Source organism: Paroedura picta, chromosome 4 (genome assembly GCF_049243985.1).
Source record: "Paroedura picta isolate Pp20150507F chromosome 4, Ppicta_v3.0, whole genome shotgun sequence".
NCBI classification, from domain to species: Eukaryota; Metazoa; Chordata; class Lepidosauria; order Squamata; family Gekkonidae; genus Paroedura; species Paroedura picta.
This window is the reverse complement of record NC_135372.1, coordinates 38,562,368-38,582,182: the sequence shown is the minus strand read 5'-3', so window position 1 is coordinate 38,582,182 and position 19,815 is coordinate 38,562,368. Positions and strand designations below refer to the sequence as shown.

General features: G+C 46.3%; 1 protein-coding gene across 3 annotated transcripts in view; it reads right to left on the bottom strand.

The window, feature by feature from the left end:
* Positions 1-19,815, bottom strand: part of ASTN1 (astrotactin 1) — a 252,463-nt gene that overhangs the window by 71,229 nt on the left and 161,419 nt on the right. For all 3 annotated transcript variants that reach the window (XM_077332504.1, XM_077332503.1, XM_077332502.1), the window contains exon 9: positions 2,512-2,586. In XM_077332504.1, the coding sequence (XP_077188619.1) occupies positions 2,512-2,586 (75 nt within the window). The remainder of the gene's footprint in view (positions 1-2,511; positions 2,587-19,815) is intronic.

The following is a 19,815-nucleotide window of genomic DNA, read 5'->3' as shown; positions in this document are numbered from 1 at the left end:
AGCGCAGATTTAAAAACAACTATTCTTCTGCAAAGCTCCTTAGTCAAGGGGCATTCCAGATTGCATGGGAGCAAAGAGGGTGTTCAGGGGTAGTTATATCCACTTGCTTTCAGGGTGGAGGGGTTGCCATTATCCTTCAAATTCTACATTTGACAGCAAAAGCTCTCAATTTTGATGTACTTTGTCACTTTACATGTCTCTAGCATATTCCTATTTCTGAAGTGTCAGATTTCTAATTAACATGAATTATTGCTCTCATTCACACTGCTTGGCAGCTTGTATAGGATGGCAGAGGTATTGCTGAGAACCCCAAATACACATTCCCAGCTGAATGTGAAGACTTCAAGTTCTAAGCTTTTAGTGTGGCCACCAAAAGTCTGGGATCTGGACTACAAATAGATAAATCTGCAACATTTTATCAGAGTTGCCAAATGCTATTTGCACATTTCAACACCTTTAGCCCCCCGACTTCCCACTTTGGACTAGTGTGGATCATCACATGGCTATTAGGTCTCAAGTGCAATGCATCAGTGTACCCAAGATGTTTAGAACATTACTGCAGGACTACTTTCAGTGGGAAGGCAGGAAGTCAATTTTTTCTTCCTTTCCATCTCAGTTTTCTCAGGCGTTCTCTATTCTATTCTATTCTATTCTATTCTATTCTATTCTATTCTATTCTATTCTATTCTATTCTATTCTATTCTATTCTATTCTATTCTATTCTATTCTATTCTATTCTATTTCAAGATTTATGCTCCATCTTTCAACTCACTGTATATTCTCGGAAGGGAAAAGCTGAGTTTTTCAGCACATATTCACATTGAAAAACTCCTACTCGGCTTATACGTGGGTATATACGGTAATTGAACTAACAGCCTGCTCCCAGCCAATCGTTACATTGCTTTTGCAAACCTCCTGCAAGCAGAAGCTTGCTTGCTCTGGCTGCTTGTAATGGTTTGAGTGAGGGACTCTGATCTTTTTTTTCTTTTGCCTTTACTTCTTCCAAACTATTCTTTTGGTTTTTGTGAGTGGGGTGGGGTGAGGTGGATTTAGGGGGTGCTTTGTGATTTACTGTTTCTCCTAATGTTTATTTCTTCTTTTTTCTGAGGGGCAGCATTGTTTGCCTTTTCTTCTTGGGGTTGTTTTTTTTTAAGTTGATTTTTACGGTTCTTTCTTTCAGTGTTGAGTTTTACAGTTTTTTATTTCAGTGTTTTGTTCTGGGGGGGGGCACTGTAGCTATAGAGTAGTCCATTCTCCCAGTTTGGTAGCTGTTGTAGTTGTTGTAATAGGTTGCCAACTTTGGGTACTGTTGTTCTGCTCTGGTTTGCTGGCCCTCTTTTGCACTGACAGAGCTAGTTTACTGTTTTTCTTTGAAATAAATATTCAAAAACATTTAACCTACTGGTGCCTCAATTAATGTAAATGTACCAGTAACTGCTGCATTTCCCACCCTCGGCTTTTATGTGAGTTAATAGGTTTGCCCAGAACTTGTGGTAAAATTAGGTGCCTCGGCTTATATCCGGGTTGGCTTATATGCGAGTATACATGGTAATCAGAGCCACCTAAGTAGCTACTACTACTCAAAGTACGTGTGGCCATCATGAAGGCTTGGTCCCCCCAGGTGGAACAGTGGAAGTACGTAACTAAATCATTAGAACGTTATGAATGCTTATTGTATACAAGTGAAAAGTGAAGTATTTGAACACGAAATCCGGAGAAGAAGTGCTCTTTGCCACTGATGAAAGTGCAAGTGAAAATGACGGTTATATCTGGACGTGGTTCTGGCACAGAAGAAAAGAAAAGCAGAAAAGGGGACAGTGAAATAGCTTTCTTTCACTGAGGACTGTTACTTTGCCTTTGTTCAGGTTTTGGTGTGAACACTAAACACACAGCAGTACAGTATAAAAACAGGTCATAAATCAAACAGACTAAAATACAGATACACACACACATAAGAAATATCAATCAAAAGCATAGAGCAAGAAGGAGGCATTACTGGGGGAAGGCCAGACATACGCAAAAAATCTTTATGGCTTGCAGAATACAGAGAATGAAGGGGGCAGACAAATATCATTAAGGAGAGAATCGGGATTGTGAATGAAGAAGGGAGATAAAGGAATTTCAGACCCACCTCTCAGTCCCTTTCCTCTTGCACTGAAAATGCTAATATTGCTGTTATAGTTCCAGGGGGATAATCATGTTTGTTTGCTGTATCAAAACAAAACAGATGCCCAGTGACCCCTTAAAGACTAGCAACATGTATTCCTATAGGAGCTTTCTTGAGTCAAAACTTACTTCTTCAGATGCAATGGAACCCACTGCATCTGAAGAAGTGACATCTGGCTCACAAAAACTGATGATGGAATAAATATTGTTAGTCTTTAAGATGCCGCTGGACTTCTCTTGTGTTTTGTTCCTACGAGGGGGGGAAACCAATACAAGGAAGGTCAAAGGACAAGGAGTATGGAGGTTAATGTAAGTGGCGGTCGATCTGCCTACCTTAAAGCTTACCTGAAAATCTTGTCAGAAGGCTGTTCTCCCAACACCAAATCAAATCCACGCTGAAATATGGTATATGGCCATGGCCTAGAGAAAAAAGGTATGACATTATCCACAAAAGTCACTGAAGTTTCTATATGTAACAGTCAGATCACCATCATTGGAAATTTCTCACTTTATTATTATACTAGTGGGCCTTTTAAAATGGGCCTTCGAAAGCGGGCAGACGTGGAGGGGTGTGGCGGGGCAAGCAGGGAGGGAAGGCACTCTCCTGGCAGTGGTGGTCCTGGGTCGACGCAGCCTTGACGGCAAAGGGGCGATGGCGTGGCTGAGAGGGCGAAGGCCACAGCCGGTGGGAGGGGGCTTCCCCTTCCTGTCGGGGCCGCGAGGGACTGTCACAGTGTCGCAGAGGCGGCGTGAGCCCTTCATGGGGCAATCCGAGCCGAGTGAAGAGCACGGCGGGCGGGAGGGGGCTTTCCTTCCCTCTCTGGACTGCGAGGAGTTGCATGGGTGTTGTGGAGGTGGTGTGAGCCCCTCACAGGGCCAGCAGGGAAGATAAGGCCCCTGTCACTGGCCATGCTCATCGGGCTACGTGGCTTGGCGGGAGAAGGGCCAGCAGCGCCGCTGGGAGTCCAAAGGCCATGGCTGGTGGGAGGGGGCTTTCCCTCCGTGCCAGTGTTGTGAGGGGCTGTAGGCGCGTCAAGGAGGTGGCCTGAGCCTCTGGCGAAGAAACCCGGGGCTGGTGAGGAGGGTGGCTGGAGGGAGGGGGCTTCCCCTTGCAGCCTGTGCTGCGAGGGGCTGAGTCCGCATCCGCAATGGGGCAAGAGGCCCTCGCGAGCCAAACAGAGAGGGAAAGCCCCGTCACAGTGGCAGCAGTCTTTGGGCGTGGTGGGTTGGAGTGCTAAGGGCTCTCGCCGCGTCTGAGATGCAGGGAGAACCCTTAGCGGGGCAAGTGGCAGCTGAATGTCCCCAGGCCGCCGGGCACTGACCTGCAGAGGCGTCAGTTGTGCGGGGCCGGCAGTTGGTGGGCGGGAGAACCATCGGGGAGTGGGGCAAGGCAGCAAAGCGCCCTCCTTGGTGGCCAGGAACCTTCTAGCCGGGAGGGTGGGTGAGTGCCTCGCACGCGGCTCCTGGAGGCAAGCACTCCAGGGGCTGAGCACGTCTGGATTGGCCCGCTAGCACGGAAGAGCTGGACAGACCGGGGCCGCCCAGATGGCGATTTCAGAAATATATAAGCAACTTATGGTAAGGATATGATGATTCCATCAGCAGAAGAAATGATACAACAGGTTGGATGCTGCCACCTTTTCCTCTCCATCTCACCAAATTCCCCTCCTTACTCTAGCCTGTTCCACATGGCTTTTGTACATACTGCCCAGAATAACTTATTTATTTGTTTGTTTATTTATTTATTTACATTTGTATACTGCCCTCCCCTAAGCCTCAGGGCAGTTTACATAGTACTAAACAGAACAATACATTGAACTAAGTTATTATAGAGAATAAAAGGTAACAATAATAATAACAATTACCCCCACACAGAGAGATATAGTGATAAGATAAATTTGTTTTGGCTAGCTATCAGTGTGCTATATGCAGTCTTCTTGCAAAAGAAATTGCCCCGTTGAATGGATGAGGAGAAATTCTTAGGTGATAAGCAAACAGGCTTTAGAAGAGGACATTCTTGTGTAGACCATTGTTATGTGCTGGCCTTGCTGATAAGTAAATAGTTGTTACGTATCCCTGGACATTTGTATTCAGCATCTATTGATTTAAGAGTTGCTTTTGACTCTGTGCCCCAGGCTTGTTTATGGAACAAGGTTTATGCCATACATTTGCCCACTAGATTGCTGAAACTAATTATGAATTGTACATTGACAACTTAGTGTATGTCAAACTAAACGACTCGGGGTCTGTATCCAATCAAATCACTGTTCAGAGACAAGTACAGCAGGGCTGTGTCCTTGTACCCCATCTTATTAAATTATATCTCAATGCCTTTGTACTGGGGTTACGGTATACCTCCATTCATCCGCCACATCTACTGTTAAATTCAAGCACTATTATACGCCGATGAATTAGTTGTGCTCCCCAGAAAACAGACTGTCTAAAGCAAGCAATAAAAACCTTCATGACTTACCACAGCAATGAACTCTCAGAGATTAATCATGATGAATCTAAAATCATTATATTTACAAAACCTAAGAAGCAACTAATTAATGTGATGTACATTCAAAGCAAGTAGTTAATGAACTCAGATATCTAGGGGTCATGTTTCAGTCCAATTTATCCTGGCTATCCTTTCAATATATCAAACAGGAAACTGAATTAACTTTGTTAGCACTAAGGAAATGCATCTACACAACCCAAAGGAGTCTCAAAGCAGTCATCCTGTGAGGTAAGTGGGGCTGAGAGAGCTCCGACAAACTGCTGTGAGAACAGCTCTAACAGGTCTGTGACTAGCCCAACGTCATCCACCTGGCTGCATGTGGAGAAGTGGGGAATCGAACCCAGATCTTCTAGATTATAGCCCACCATTCTATAGCCCACCAAAGATGGATTACAAAGCCAGTCAAATAAGCCCATAGAGGCCTATGAAATTCTTAACAGAGAGGAAAACAGACTTACTTTCAGAAAAATTTCTTAAATAGGTTGGGATTGTTTATTTAAAGATGCTGGAAGCAAATATTCCATAGTTTATGTGGCAATCAAATACCCAATTGAATTGGAAACCCTGCAATAGCTCTACTCTGACAGCTTCCACACTGAGGTGGTCGTATGTGATCGAGCGTTGCAACACACTGCCCACAACTCTTATGAAGGGTAGATTCCATAGGACGCCTCCAGCAGAGTGCTTTTGCAGCTGTCCTTTGTCAGTGGTTGATTTATAATCATCACATGTCTTTTTCTACTGTTCAAAATTTGCCAAAGCAAATTCCTTATTAATTGGCTTTCAAAAATATTCAACCATTTTGGATGCATGGGACTGCCTCTCCTAATAGTCTGAGCCTACTCAGGGTCCTCAGCCCCAAATAAGTAAGACTGACCTCAACCAAGGCCAGGGCTTTTCTGGCTGTGGCCCCAGCCTGGTGGAATGCTCTTCCAGTTGAATCCAAGGACTCCAGGATCTTAAACAGTTCTGGAGGGCCTGCAAGTCAGATCTCCACCAGGTCTATGGTTGAGGCCAGGAAAAAAGATCAACAAATGCGGGCCTGCCGATCTGGAAACCCATCCGTCAAACAGGAAAACCTCTTCAGCATCCTAGCACCCTTGGGATAAAAATTTAATTTTCAATAAGTGGTTTTTAAAGTTTTTAAAACCTAAATTATTGTTTATATAATTGTTTTAACCTGTATGTGTTATATTGGATGTTTTAAGACTTCTTGTTACCAGCCGTGGGTGGCATAGGGAAGAACACATTATAACAGGAGGGGGGGGGGGACATTATTATGTTTATAAATTAAGATTATTTTAAAGTAATTACAGCAAAACTTGTACAACTGATTCTGCTAAATTCAGCTTTATTGTTATTTAAAAGTCCTAAATGGTCTTTGTTGTATGGCCCGTGGCTATTATTACTCCTGAATAAAGCATAAGTAGAAGGAAGAAACAGTTTCTAATGGAAACAATTTGGGAGATTTTAGCAATCTGAAGAACCCCGGTCTACCTCCTGTAATAATTTTTTGCAGGATTGTCAAGTTTTAACTTTTACACAAGTGACAGGCGCGGCTGATTGTTGGTGGGGGGAGTTGAGACCTCTGTTACTCCAGTCCTTGCAAATCAGGAATATTGTAACAAATCTGTGGAGAAAAGCTCACTCCATACGGAATAGGTCTGTTGATTCTGAAGCATCATGTGAACGCAATGTTATGCGAACTGGTTAGTATGCTATACACAAATGTCAGCGGAGACTAGAGGGAAACCTGGACCAGGGATCTGAGGTTGGAATTCCAACTGATGTGGGCTTGGATCTACCAAAGTCTTTCTGTGGATCAGCGGTTCTCAACCGCCCTAATGCCGTGACCCCTACAGCAGGCCTTTTCCGTGGCTTTCATGACCTCCGTGGTGGCGTGGAGGAGGCTATGAGGCTGCTGCCACGGAGCTGTCTTGGCGACCCCTGGAAAAAGGCCAAACGACCCCTCAAGGGGTCGCGACCCCCACGTTGAGAACCACTGCTGTGGATCAAAGCATTTCTTCCTACAGCCTAGGGCAGGGGTAGTCAAACTGCGGCCCTCCAGATGTCCATGGACTACAATTCCCAGGAGCCCCTGCCAGCATTCACTGGCAGGGGCTCCTGGGAACTGTAGTCCATGGACATCTGGAGGGCCGCAGTTTGACTACCCCTGGCCTAGGGCCTCAAGATCAAGGGGGGCCTATATTCCACATTTTTTATAAAGGTTAGTACCAATCGCAACATGTTTCATTTAACATGTTGATATATATCACAGTAATGATGTATTTTATTATCTCTCATGTAATTTACAAACTTATAAATGGGAGGTGAAAGGGCCACTGAAGTGGAATAGCCTAGGGCCCCTTTTCATGTAAATCCGGCCCTACCTACTTTGTCCCCCCCACGTCCCCCGATAAAGTCCCCCCACAAAGGGGAACTGAAGAATGATTATTTTGGATGATGGCATGAGTGTGTGTGAAAAAAATAGTGCTCTGTGAGCAGAAATGCTCTGGTGGATCCAAGCCAAAATCTATACATTTATTTCCAGCAGATCTAAAAGAGGAGGATTGTAAATATCAATTCCATTGGTGCCTGACATCCAGGGACAGCATGAGAGGCAGAACAGGCCCTGGAAAGAGTTGTGTTTCCTGCCCCCCAACAGACGGGAGAGGGAAAGAGGGAGAAGGCCCACCCCTGGCTACACCGCCTTGAGGGGGGGAAGGAAGCGGCAGGATCTCATTATGCTGGGCAGGGGGGCTTTCTTGCACCCTGGTGGCTCACACCCATTTTGCACCTGCTCTCCTCGCTTGAGGCAGGAGCTGCTGGTTCCCTTGAGGCAAAGGTTGCAGGTTTGAGGCAGCAGCTCCCATTCCTCAACCCCGAACTGGCAACCCTGTGATCTTCACCAGAAGAAGAATCTTATTTCAGTGGGTGCAGAACTGAGAAAGAGGGGTATTTAACGAAAATCATCATGCTACAAGTTAAGGTGCCAAGTGCTGGATGAGCACGATTTCTTTCTTTCTTTCAAAATCAGTATGCATAATGTTTTATACAGCGACATAAACAACAAAAATCGATCCTGAGGAAAGACATAAGAACATTCCAGACACAGGGAGCAATGAGACCCCATGCGGTACAGTGGTTAAGGGAAAAATAAAAATCACTTAGAACAGTTTCTTAAACAGAGAAATAATGGAAGAATTGGTTTCATACCTTGCTTTTCACTACCTGAAGGAGTCTCAAAGTGACTTCCAATCGCCTTCCCTTCCTCTTCCCAGAACAGACACCCTGTGAGGGAGGTGAGGCTGAGAACTCTGACAGGACTGCTCTGAGAATAGCACTATCAGGACTGTGAGTAGCCCAAGATCACCTGGTGGGCTGCATATGGGGGAGGTGCAGGGAATCGAATCTGGTTCTCCTTATTAGAAGCTGTCACTCTCAACCTCTAAACCAAGAGCATTCCCCATACACAGAGTGGGAATAAAGAGGGGCAGCTGAGTGACACAGGTTTTTGATGCAAATGGAATAGATAGAGCCCAGAAGTTCCAGTGAATCAGAAGATTAGGCCAGAGGAGAACTGGTGGTGTGCAGTGGTTAGAAGATCAGAACAGGATCAGGGGGAACTGGGTTCTGTCTTCCACCAGGCTGAGGTCCCTAAATCAGCCCTGGAATTACTAGGGCTGCTATGAACACTACAAAGAACTCAGATGTTGCTCCAGAGAAGACTGAGGGGAACTGAGGCCTTAAGCCCTCCTGTACGGAACCAGAAAAACAAGCCCCACTGCTCTAGGAATACGTTATCATCTTACAAAGGGGCTGCCACACCTGTTTTCAACAGCAAGTGCTCCACATGTGTGGGGATGGTTCTTGGCCTTGTAGGACTTGAGTGGTCAGTTGGGGAAGAGTCCTCAGGGGCTGTGATAGTCTCTGGAGTGGGGGATTTGAAGACCAAGGAGGAAGGCAGGGTTGTATTCCACGGTGAGAACTTACTAAATTTCCTAGGAGTATTCCTGGACATCAAAATGTGGTTTTGGCAAAAGGTATCTCCGATGCTTCCTCCTGAAGAGGTGCCAGGTTCTCATCCTTATCTGCGTCTTCTTCTTCACCTGGTGAGGAGTCAGAACCCCTGTTCCATGACAGCATGGGACCCCACTCCACCATGAAGCTTGCTGGGTAACTTTGGAGTAGACACCCTCATGCAGCTTAATCTACCTCACAGGGTTGTTGTGAGGAAAAATGGGAGAAGGATAAACCATATATGCCACTCCAGAGGAAGGTCAGGATAAAAAATATACTTGAATATTTTATTGTTTATAAGTTATTGATTAATTTGTACTGAATGTTCTGATTTTGTTGTTAACCTCCCTGAGCCATGTTATTGTTGTTGGAAGAAGAAGTGGTTCTTATATGCCGCTTTTCTCTCCCCGAAGGAGTCTCAAAGCAGCTTACAATCCCCTTCCCTTTTCTCTCCCCACAACAAACACCCTGGGAGGTAGGTGAGGCTGAGAGAGCCCTGATATTACTGCTCGGTCAGAACAGCTCAAGGTCACCCAGCTGGCTGCATGTGGGGGAGCAGGAAATCAAACCCAGCTTGCCAGATTAGAAGTCCACCAAGCCAGCAGTATTTTGTAGGCAAAGGTAGTCACCTAAACCGCCATGCCTTTGTTAAGAGAAAACATGGGATGAAAAATGAAAAAAGTGAACAGATGGAGTGAGGAAAAGAGAGCTAAAGGTACCAAGGAGCTAATGTGAGCAAATAATGTGCAAGTAATTAAGCATCGTTTGGGTTAGGGAGATGGAATACAGATCATTTCCTGCTATGAAAGAGCACCCAACTAATTGCTGAAGCTGGGACCAACAAGATGCCTTCATGACATACCCAACTGTGTTTTAGACCCAGCAAAAGGGCCCATTGCAAGCGTACATATTTTGATCTTCTTTCAGGTGATGGATACGATTGTACTTTTCTCCCCTGTTGTTGTTCAAAGCGACAGCTGAAGTGGGGCAGTTTTATTCACGCCAGATAATAGGGGCCTTCCTGAATGAGGCACGATTTCCAAAGCGCGAAGCAGGCAAGTTTTGCGGAGCTCGTTGATACTTTTCCCTACTCCTGTGGCCAGGTTTTATTTTTGCTCAGCAGGCCCGCAGTGAGTGAGGGACAAAAGCTTCGAATGCCCATTGTTCCACGGAGACATCAAAATGGACAACTCCAAAGAGAGGTGCTTCTATTTGGGCACTGAATTCAGCCCTGGCGAAAGGTGACAAATTGACATCTCTGGGACCAGATTTCAGTCGTTATGCACAACAATGCAGGCTTACCTTCGGTTCATTGCCCATAATCACTTCCTGCCAAAAGAAGCACTTTAGCAGAGAGTCAAGTCCCATTGATTCTGATGAACGAGGAAGGAATAGAGTCCTATCCCCTTCCCTAGACCCTCTCTCAGCATGTCTTCTGTCACTGCGGCTGTTTCTGGGAACTTCACTGCCTCAGCTCCCAAGTGGGAGTACAAATCTGGGGCACACAAGGTGCACTGGGCCAAATGCTCCCCCATGCAGGAGCAGGAAGAGGCAGGGCAGCTTGCCCTGACTCAAACTCCAACCTGCAGAGAAGCCTCCAGTGTGGAAATGGTCTAAATTAGCGCTCCCCAACCTGTGGGCCGCGGACCACATGTGGTCCTTCGGCTAATTGGAGGTGAGCCCCGAAGGGCATCTCCCCCCCCCCCGGCCCTTTACAACACACTTCATTGTTGTGGCGTGTCTGTATCTTATTTTGAAGGGATGTTTAAACATTACCATAGTGATCAGAGAGCATTAGGGCAGCGGTTGAGAGTAGAGGAGTAAACTACCCCCCCCCCACTGGGCCTCAGTAAAAGGCGTTGAGTGGTCCCCGGTGATAAAAAGGTTGGGGACCACTGCTCTAAATGACACTTGTTTCAAGCAGATCCAGAGTAGAGTCCTGGCTAGGCTTGCCAGCTCCAGGTTTGAAAAAACATGAGACTTTGGGGGTGGAGCCTGCAGAGGGCGGGGTTTAGGAAGGGAGGGACTTCCACCTTCTAAGTGGCCATTTCCTCCAGAGGGACTGATCTCTGCTGCCTGGAGATGAGCTGTAATTGTGGGGGGTCCCCAAGTCCCACCTGGAGGCTGGCATCCCTAGTCCTGGCCCCTTATTCCCTCAACTTGAATGTGTTGTGGCTCTGAGGAGGTGAAAGTAAACTTCTCAATACAGAATAGGGATGCCGGTCCCCAGGTGGGAGGGGAGGGGAGGGGAGGGGAGGGGAGAAAGAGAGAGAGAAAGAGAGAGAGAAAGAGAAAGAAAGAAAGAAAGAAAGAAAGAAAGAAAGAAAGAAAGAAAGAAAGAAAGAAAGAAAGAAAGAAAGAAAGAAAGAAAGAAAGAAAGAAAGAAAGAAAGAAAGAAAGAAAGAAAGAAAGAAGACAGCCTGGACAAGAAGAGCTCAGCATGGGGAATTCAGAATATCGTTCCCTGCTCTATTATTTGCTCCCATAAATGTCAGGTTCAAGTTATGGTGCACCAAGAAAAAGAGTCCAGAGTGCACATTTCATCTTCTGCCTTCATCTCCTTTTTTTTATATATTCATTACCTGTCAGCCTAGTTTAGCCACTCATTTCATGGTGGGAGCCTCTGAACACCTGACAGACATTGTCTCACCCGCTAAGAGAAATGAAAATCCAGGCAGCTTCCTGAACAGGGGCATTCTTAATTCAGCCTATCTCCCAGATTTTACGGAAGTCAGTCCGAAAGGATGCCCTGCTGGTTCTTTGAGGAGGTTAAGCTGCATTCAAAGACTCCTACTGACGCGAAGCAGGATGAGCAGCGTTTCCACGAAAATCTATCATCACATTGCAGTCTAGGGCCAAACTGTGCTTTCTGCTGCAGATCCGTGACTGGCCAGGCACCAAGGTCATGGAAGATGCTGGTATGAATCAGGATCCACGTACCATTTCACTGATGGGAATGACATCCCCACACGCATACACACACAAACAAACACACACAAACCTGGGCTGTTTTCAGCCATGGTAAGAGGGGAAATTATACACGCACAAGACGAGTAACTTTCCTTCTCCCTACCAGCTTACAAAGAGTAAAACTGTGCTTTTGTGTGAGGTAAACAAAAGAACTGGAAACCCCTTCAAAGTTAGCCACTTGTGTAGTGATTTCATTTAAAAAAAGAAAGAAAACCCTTTAAAATACCGTTTTTGCCCTCAAAATAACTCATTCTGAATGTTTTTTTATTGTTTCTGTGGAGAAATGGGTGCACCGTAGCTAGTATCCTCAAGGCCTTTAAACGACGGAGAGCCAGCTTGGTGTGGTAGTTAAGAGGGGCAGCCTCTAATCTGGACAGCCAGGATTGATTCCCCACTCCTCCACATGAAGCCAGCTGGGTGACCTTGAGCTAGTCACAGTTCTCTCAGAGCTCTCTCGGCCCCATTTATCTCACAAGGTGCCTGATGTGGGGAGAAGAAAGGAAGGCGGACTCCTTAAGATAGAGAAAAGAGGAGTATAAAAAAACGACATCTTCTTAAAAAAAAAAAAAGAAAACGTCATCGCATCCACACTTACTGAGGGAATTGGGAAAAGCATGACTCTTTACTAGTTGGCCTCTGACCCTCAGATTGCCGCAAAGAATGCTTTTGCTACTATTAGTGACTGGGGTGTGAGAGTTCAATTCAAAGCCCTGCAGGAACTAAAGTGTGCCTATCTCACTCAGCTTTTTTCATTCACCGCAATTTTACATCAACTCCTGCTCCAAATGCAACGTCTATATACATGGAACTGCTGGTGACTCCGCATGAAAGGCGAAAACCTCACATGCATTTGGGGGGGGGGGAGATGCTCCTGTTCAAAGTAGCCACTGCTTTCTACCTGCAGAGTTGCGTTTAGAAAATCTCTGCCACAAAGAGACAGGTTGTAATGTCAGTCGACTTCAGGAAGGTTTGTGAGAGTTCAGTCCAGTCAGATGCCGCTGGGAGGATCCCAAGCAAGGCATGAATGCAAAGGAGGCCATTCCCTTCCTTATTGCTGGCATCTGGCATTCATATGATATCTCTGCACCTGTAGTTGCCATTTATTTAACATGACCAGGAGAAGACAAGGTCATGCGTCTGCTTTTAGGGATGCCCGCCTCCAGGTGGGACCTGGGGATCCCTGCCCCCCTCCTGCGGATTGCAGCTCATCTCCTGAGGACAGAGATCACTTCCCCTGGGGAAAAAAAACATTTGGGAAGTCCATCCAGGGCCATCAAGAAACCCCAGGGTTTCACGACACCCTGGTTGAGAAAACCTGGACCAGACTATCGAACGTGGAAGAAAGCATTGTTGTAACTGGAGATTTGCTCAGTGAAATGGAAAGGGACAGGATCTCTCCCAGCATCTTGACACCATAATATGATGGTACTCCCAGGCTAACTGCACTAGTAAATTCCCTCAAGACGGTCAAGAACGCTGAGGATGAAAAGTCTTGTATACCCGGAACGCTTGCATATTTTTCTGCCACCAAAGGGTAGCAGCTTCACACTGTCTCTTCTTTGCCTCACCTGGATGGACCTGGCCAACCCAGGTCTCACAAGCTAAGGAGTTCAGCTCCTATTAGAATTGGGAAGGGAGACCACAAGGAAGTCCACAACCCATTCCACACAGGTAATGTACTTTCAATGCACTACAGAAGTAGATTTTCCAGGTCTGCACGGGATGATCAGCTGCAAAAGCAAACTCAAACTGCATTATCCAATGTGTGCAGAATGGACCCAGAATGACTATGCAGCAGCAGGCAATGGGAAACCACTCCTGAATGTCCCCTGTCTTGAAATCCATACAGGGGCCACTGTAAGTTAGTGGTCACTTGATGGCACTTTCCACCAGCATTTCATCCCTAGCCTTTATTCATCAGCAAACTAAATTGAGTGGAAGTGCTACAGTGTGCAAAAGCAATCACTTTGCACAGGAGGGACACTCTTTCAGGAGGGCTCCTAAAAAGCAGCACCCAGCAGCAGCCGCAACAAGAAAGTTGGTGAAAATTGACACGGAACCCATTCTCTGAATTCTTTCGAAGTGTTAAAAAGGAATATTTGGCATGCTGTTCCCATACAGTTTGTTTACCAACCTGGCACATGTAATGATCTCCCTTCCTAAGATCGTGGGATCTCTTCAGGGCTGGTTGGGAGTGGTTTGAATGCTAATTGTCCTAGGTTGGATCCTACAGCTTCATGCTTGCCTGAACTGGGGGCATTCCTGATGGCAGAGGTTTTGGATAAAGCCCAGGTTCTCCAAAGAAGTGGCAAACCTCCCTCAAGGAGGGAACCAGCCGTTCTGAGAGAAGAGATTGATCTCCGACAGAACAGATGAGCAGAAAAGGTGAACAAGGAAGAAAGGAAACCTGTGGGGAAGGACTAGAACAATGAATATTTTTAGAAAGTACCAAATCCCTAAAAGTTAAGGTGACAGCGGATGAGCTATAAGGTTGTGAGTGTCCTGCACAGTGCAGGGGGTCTATGATTCTATGACGTTTTGGTGAACGAAGAGGGGCTTTTAGTCATAATAACAAATGTCATTTTTTAAACTCTTGTGTATCTTAGAGCAGCGATTCCCAAAGGCCTGGCATCCAAGGAACAGTAGTTGCCAAGAAAATATCGAAGGAAGTCTTTATTCTTAGTGCTAACAGAGTCTAAGAATTACACCCCCTCTGAAGAGCACACTCACAGTGTCTGTGCATGAGCCATTACACCGTATCTTGGCTGTGGCACCAAAACTCTAGAACCATCTGTTGCTGTCTTTTGCCAGCTGGTGAAGATTCTTTGTTTGGCTTGGCATTCCCTCAAGGATCCCTCTTTCCTAACTGATGTTTCAATTGTTGTTTCTATGTTTTACGTACGTATCTCAATGCTTTTAAAAATGTTTCAATGAGGTGTGTTGTGGGGGTTGATTTTAATGTTTTTAAAATGCACGGCTTTCTTCCGATTTTCACTGAATTCAGGTTGGTATGGCTTTGAGTCGATTGCTGCACAAGTACTCTACACCCTGCTTTTTGTTCCATTTTTTTTCTTCTAGAAATGCGGAATATATACTCTGCATACCAATGAGAAAAAAAAAATGGACTGCATTGCAGTGTCAAATGGGCTTTAATGTCCCTGTTGGTCAGTTTCATGCTGGGTGGGTTTTTGGAATATGGAAGTTGAGATTCTTCAATCGGTATGTACTGTTTGGTAGCTATTTTAGGAGACAGTCAAATCGTTGTGCCTCTCCCTGCCCTCTTCACTGGTGTAGAAACTCAATTTCCCTTTTTTGTGTATGGTAGCATCAAGAATGAATGAAACTCAAATATTTTGGCCACCTCATGAGAAGGAAGGACTCCCTGGAGAAGAGCCTAATGCTGGGAGCGATCGAGGGCAAAAGAAGAAGGGGGCGACAGAGAATGAGGTGGCTGGATGGAGTCACTGAAGCAGTCGGTGCAAACTTAAATGGACTCCAGGGAATGGTAGAGGACAGAAAGGCCTGGAGGATCATTGTGCATGGGGTCGCGATGGGTCGGACACAACTTCGCACCTAACAACAAGAAGCATTAGGAAAAGTCTAGTACTAATATAAGCTGAACGCTATACTTGGATCGATCCCAATGAAAAAAATTACCTTATACATAAATCACATCAGACATAAAACTAATGAATCAGTAGTAGTAATAGTAGTAGAAATAAACATAACCAAATGTGGATGTGAAGCACTCAATCACTGACAGGAGATTTCAATCTCAGAGCTACGCGTTATACGTATGGTATAAACCTGGCTCTGACACAAATTCTCGAAGTTTCCTAAGAGACAGGCGAAGAAAACTGGAAGGGGTTGCAGAGTTACTGGCCATTTTATCTTGCTGTTTATCTCTGCTTATCCTCTCTCTGCTTTTGTGGCTAATCGTTCAAAGATGGTGGGAAGCGAAGGCAGTTAGTTCCTAAGGGCAGAAGATAAGCAATGATAAAAAGGCCGTTGGTGGCTCTCTGATACCCAATCCTTCTCAGCCTACCTATTCAGAAGGTGCTTTTGGAATCCTCAATAAACAGAGCATGGTTTAGATGCAGCTGCTACTTAAAGCACAGCCAGGATTTTAAATGTGTTCATAGAATCATAGAGTTGGAAGGGACCTCATGGGTTATCTAGTCCAACCCCCTGCATTATGCAGGACACTCACAACCCTATCGCTCATCCACTGTAACCAGCCACCCACTTGAGCCTTCACAGAATCAGCCTCTCTGGCAGATGACTATCCAGCCTCAGTTTAAAAATTTCCAAAAATGGAGAACCCACCACCTCCCGGGGAAGCCTGTTCCACTGAGAAACCGCTCTAACTGTCAGGAACTTCTTCCGGATGTTGGGATGGAATTTCTTTTGAATTAATTTCATCCCATTGGTTCTGGTCTGTCCCTCCGGGGCAAGAGAGAACAATTCTGTACCATCCTCTACATGGCAGCCTTTTAAATACTTGAAGGTGGTTTTCAGATCCCCTCTCAGTCATCTCTTCTCCAGGCTAAACAGACCGAGCTCCCCCAACCTTTTCTCATACGTCTTGGTCTCCAAACCCTTCACCATCTTTGTTGCCCTCCTCTGGACACGTTCCAGTTTGTCAACATCCCTCTTCAATTGGGGTGACCAAAACTGAACACAGTAGTCCAAGTGAGGCCGAACGAGAGCAGCGTAAAGCGGTACCATCACCTTCCAGGATCTGGACACGTTAGTCCGTTTGATACAGCCCAAAATCCCATTTGCCTTTTTAGCCACCGAGTCACACTGCTGACTCATGTTCAATGTATGGTCTACTAAGACTCCTAGATCCTTTTTGCACATGCTCCTGCCAAGACAAGTCTCCCCCATCCTATAATGGTGTATTTGATCTTTCCTGCCTAAATGCAGAACTTTACATTTGTCCCTATTGAACTTCATTTTATTCAGTTTAGCCCACTTCTCGAGCCTATCAAGACCATCCTGTTCATCCAGGAGTCTTGATACTGCCACAGAGGCAATGCTTTTCAGCAGCCCACGGACCACAGCATTGTAGATCTCCAGCTTACCACACGTGTCTTGTGATTTCCTTACAGACATCGCCATTAACTAGAATCATAGAACAGAACCATAGAGTTCAAAGTGGCCATACAGGCCATCTAGATCAGGGGTAGTCAACCTGTGGTCCTCCAGATGTTCATGGACTACAATTACCATGAGCCCCTGCCAGCATTTGCTGGCAGGGGCTCATGGGAATTGTAATCCATGAACATCTGGAGGACCACAGGTTGACTACCCCTGATCTAGACCAATGCAATGTAGAATCAGCCTAAAGCAGCCTTTCTCAACTTTTTCATCATTGAGGAACCCCTGAAATATTCTTCAGGCCTTGACAAACCCCAGAAGCACAGTTGGGAAGCACAGTTGTGTAAACACCCACCTGGGGCCCCTCCCCTTCCCATCCCCTTCAAGCTCATCATTGGCCATTTTGGGAAGGGGGGGAGGTCAATAGGACCATATACAGCTGTATCACCCAATAAATGTTTAACAAATTAATGAACTTCCATCCATTCAGGAAACCCTTCCAGGGCTGTCAAGAAACCCCAGGGTTTCACAAAACCCTGTCTGAAAAAGCCTGGCTTAAAGCATCCATGGAAAGTATCTGTCCAGCTGCTGCTTAAAGATTGCCTACGAAGGGGAGTTCACCACCTCCTTAGGCAGCTGATTCCATTGCTGAACTACTCTAATGTGAAATTTTTTTCCTGATATCTAGCCAGTACCGAGAGCCAGTTTGGTGTAATGGTTAGGAGTGCGGACTTCTGTAATGGTTAGGAGTGCGAACCTGGTGAGCCAGGTTCAATTCTGCACTCCCCACATGCAGCCAGTTGGGTGACCCTGGGCTCGCCATGGCACTGATAAAGCTGTTATGACCGAGCAGTGATATCAGGGCTCAATCAGTCTCACCTCCCTCACAGGGTGTCTGTTGTGGGGAGAGGAAAGGGAAGGCCAAGTGAATACCTATCAAATACTTAAAGCGAACTATCATGTCCCCTCTCAGCCTCCTCTTCTCCAGGCTGAACATTCCCCAGTCCCTCAGCCTTTCCTCCAAGGGCCATTCAAGAACATATGAGTGAGAAAGCAAAGCAAATGAGAGAGAGAGAGAACTCTGGGATTAGAATTTCCAGGAACAAAGAGACAGGGGCCTCTGCCAGATGTCTTCTGCGCTAGCGAACTTAAGAGTTGCCTCACTGGATCGGATCAGTTATCCTTCTAGCCTGACATCCTTTGTTCACACAGCAGCCACCCAGTTGCCCTGGAAGACTGACAGAAAGGGCATGGAGGCCAAGGCCTTTCCCTGAAGTTGCCTCTTAGCATAAAACAGAGAGAGAGAGAGAAGAAAACTCTTAGCACTGGTGTCCGGAGATTAACTACTTCTGGATGTATTCAAGCAGGTAGCCATGTTGGTCAGAAGTAGCACCTTAAGAGCAACAAAGTTTTATTCAGGGCGTCAGTTTTCGAGTGCAGGCACTCTTCCTCATGCACTCGAAAGCTCACGCCTTGAATCAAACTTTGCTGGTCTTAAAGGTGCTACCGGGCTCTGATTTTGTTGTGCTACTTCTGGATGTGGAGGTTTAGAAGGTTACTTATCAAGGCCTGGTTCACAGTGTCACAGAGGAATGGCCTGATTTTTCCACGCATGATCATGGCACATTTACCGGCTGGAAGCTGAATGTGTGAACTTTGCTACTAACGATTGGGAAATTCTACCTGGATGGACAACTTACCAACGCCCGCCCCTCGCTCAGCGCTGGGGACCTCCAGCAGGGAAGATGTATGCACAAATTATACTTAAGTGCATTGCCGCAAAGTTCAGATCTGTCTGCATGGGAGAATCAACCCCTGTAAATCACCTGCTTTCATTTTTCCCTTGCAACAAGCATCTCTTTCAGACAACACTTCCTGGCAGTGTTCAGCTGTCAAGGAACTGGTCGTCTGCCATTCAACATCTTTCTTCCTTCAGCCGCCTCCCTGCTGTCACCTTCCAGCTAGGCATTTATGGAGGGGGGGGGGCAGGGGTGGATGTCTATACTTTTCTCTGTGGGATATCTCAAAGTGACAGAGGAGAATGGGGAGACCTGGGGAGGAAAGGAGACGGCAGCAGGGCAGTCTGGAAAAAGGAGAAAAGGACCTTTTCATCCCACCACCTTCCGGTTTTGTAAAGGTGAGGCACACAGCAGGATGGGGTGCTGGTTTGAAAAGAAGCCACTTATCAATATTGCCGTAGGTTGCTTGGTGGCGGATGCAAACAGAGAGGAGAATGCAAAGCTGTCTGAACCTCACCTGGGCCCTCCACCGTCCCAAGTAGCTGGAGGCTGACTGCTTTAGGGCAGTGGTTCTCAACCTGGGGGTCGGGACCCCTCTGGGGGTCGAACAACCCTTTCAGGTTCATGGCAGGGCAAGCAGCTTGGCGGGGGGGGGGGCACCACCACTGTTGCCACTCCACCTGCAGATGGAAAAGAGCGAGATCGGCATGGTGGGACAAGAGGCAGAGCTGAACTGAGAAACCCCGGGGGGAAAAACCAATTTATATACAATCCTGAACAATGGATCTTCACACCATTGGTCAGTTTCAGTTCTGTGAAAAAACACTTGCATAATTACATGGTTGGGGGTCACCACAACAGGAGGAACTGTATTAAAGGGTTGTGGCATTAGGAAGGTTGAGAACCGCTGTTTTAGGGGCAGAGGATGAACTTTGTAGAAGAGGAAGGAACAGGGTGGTTGGAAAGAGAGGGCCAGGAGAAGAAGAGAGGAAGCCAAAAGGAAAACACTGGCTTTGTATGCTGCCGCTCTGCTCAACAAAATGTGACGCCTTCCGCCAGCCGATGGAGCCTTCCTCTGACACACTTCCATTGCTGGAAGGCTCTTCGCTGGAAGGCGGCCTTCAGACTTTGCTGCCCAGAGTGGGAGGATGCAAGCGATGAGACTGGGTGTGTAGGGTGACTTGTATCTGCCTACTTTGGTGAGCCACCTCAAATCCCAGCCCACAAGAGAGCCAAGTTTGGCTGGAGCTGCATCACGCGGGCAATAAAGCCATCTGTTGATTGGCTTCACACCCAGTCCCATCTCTATGCTTG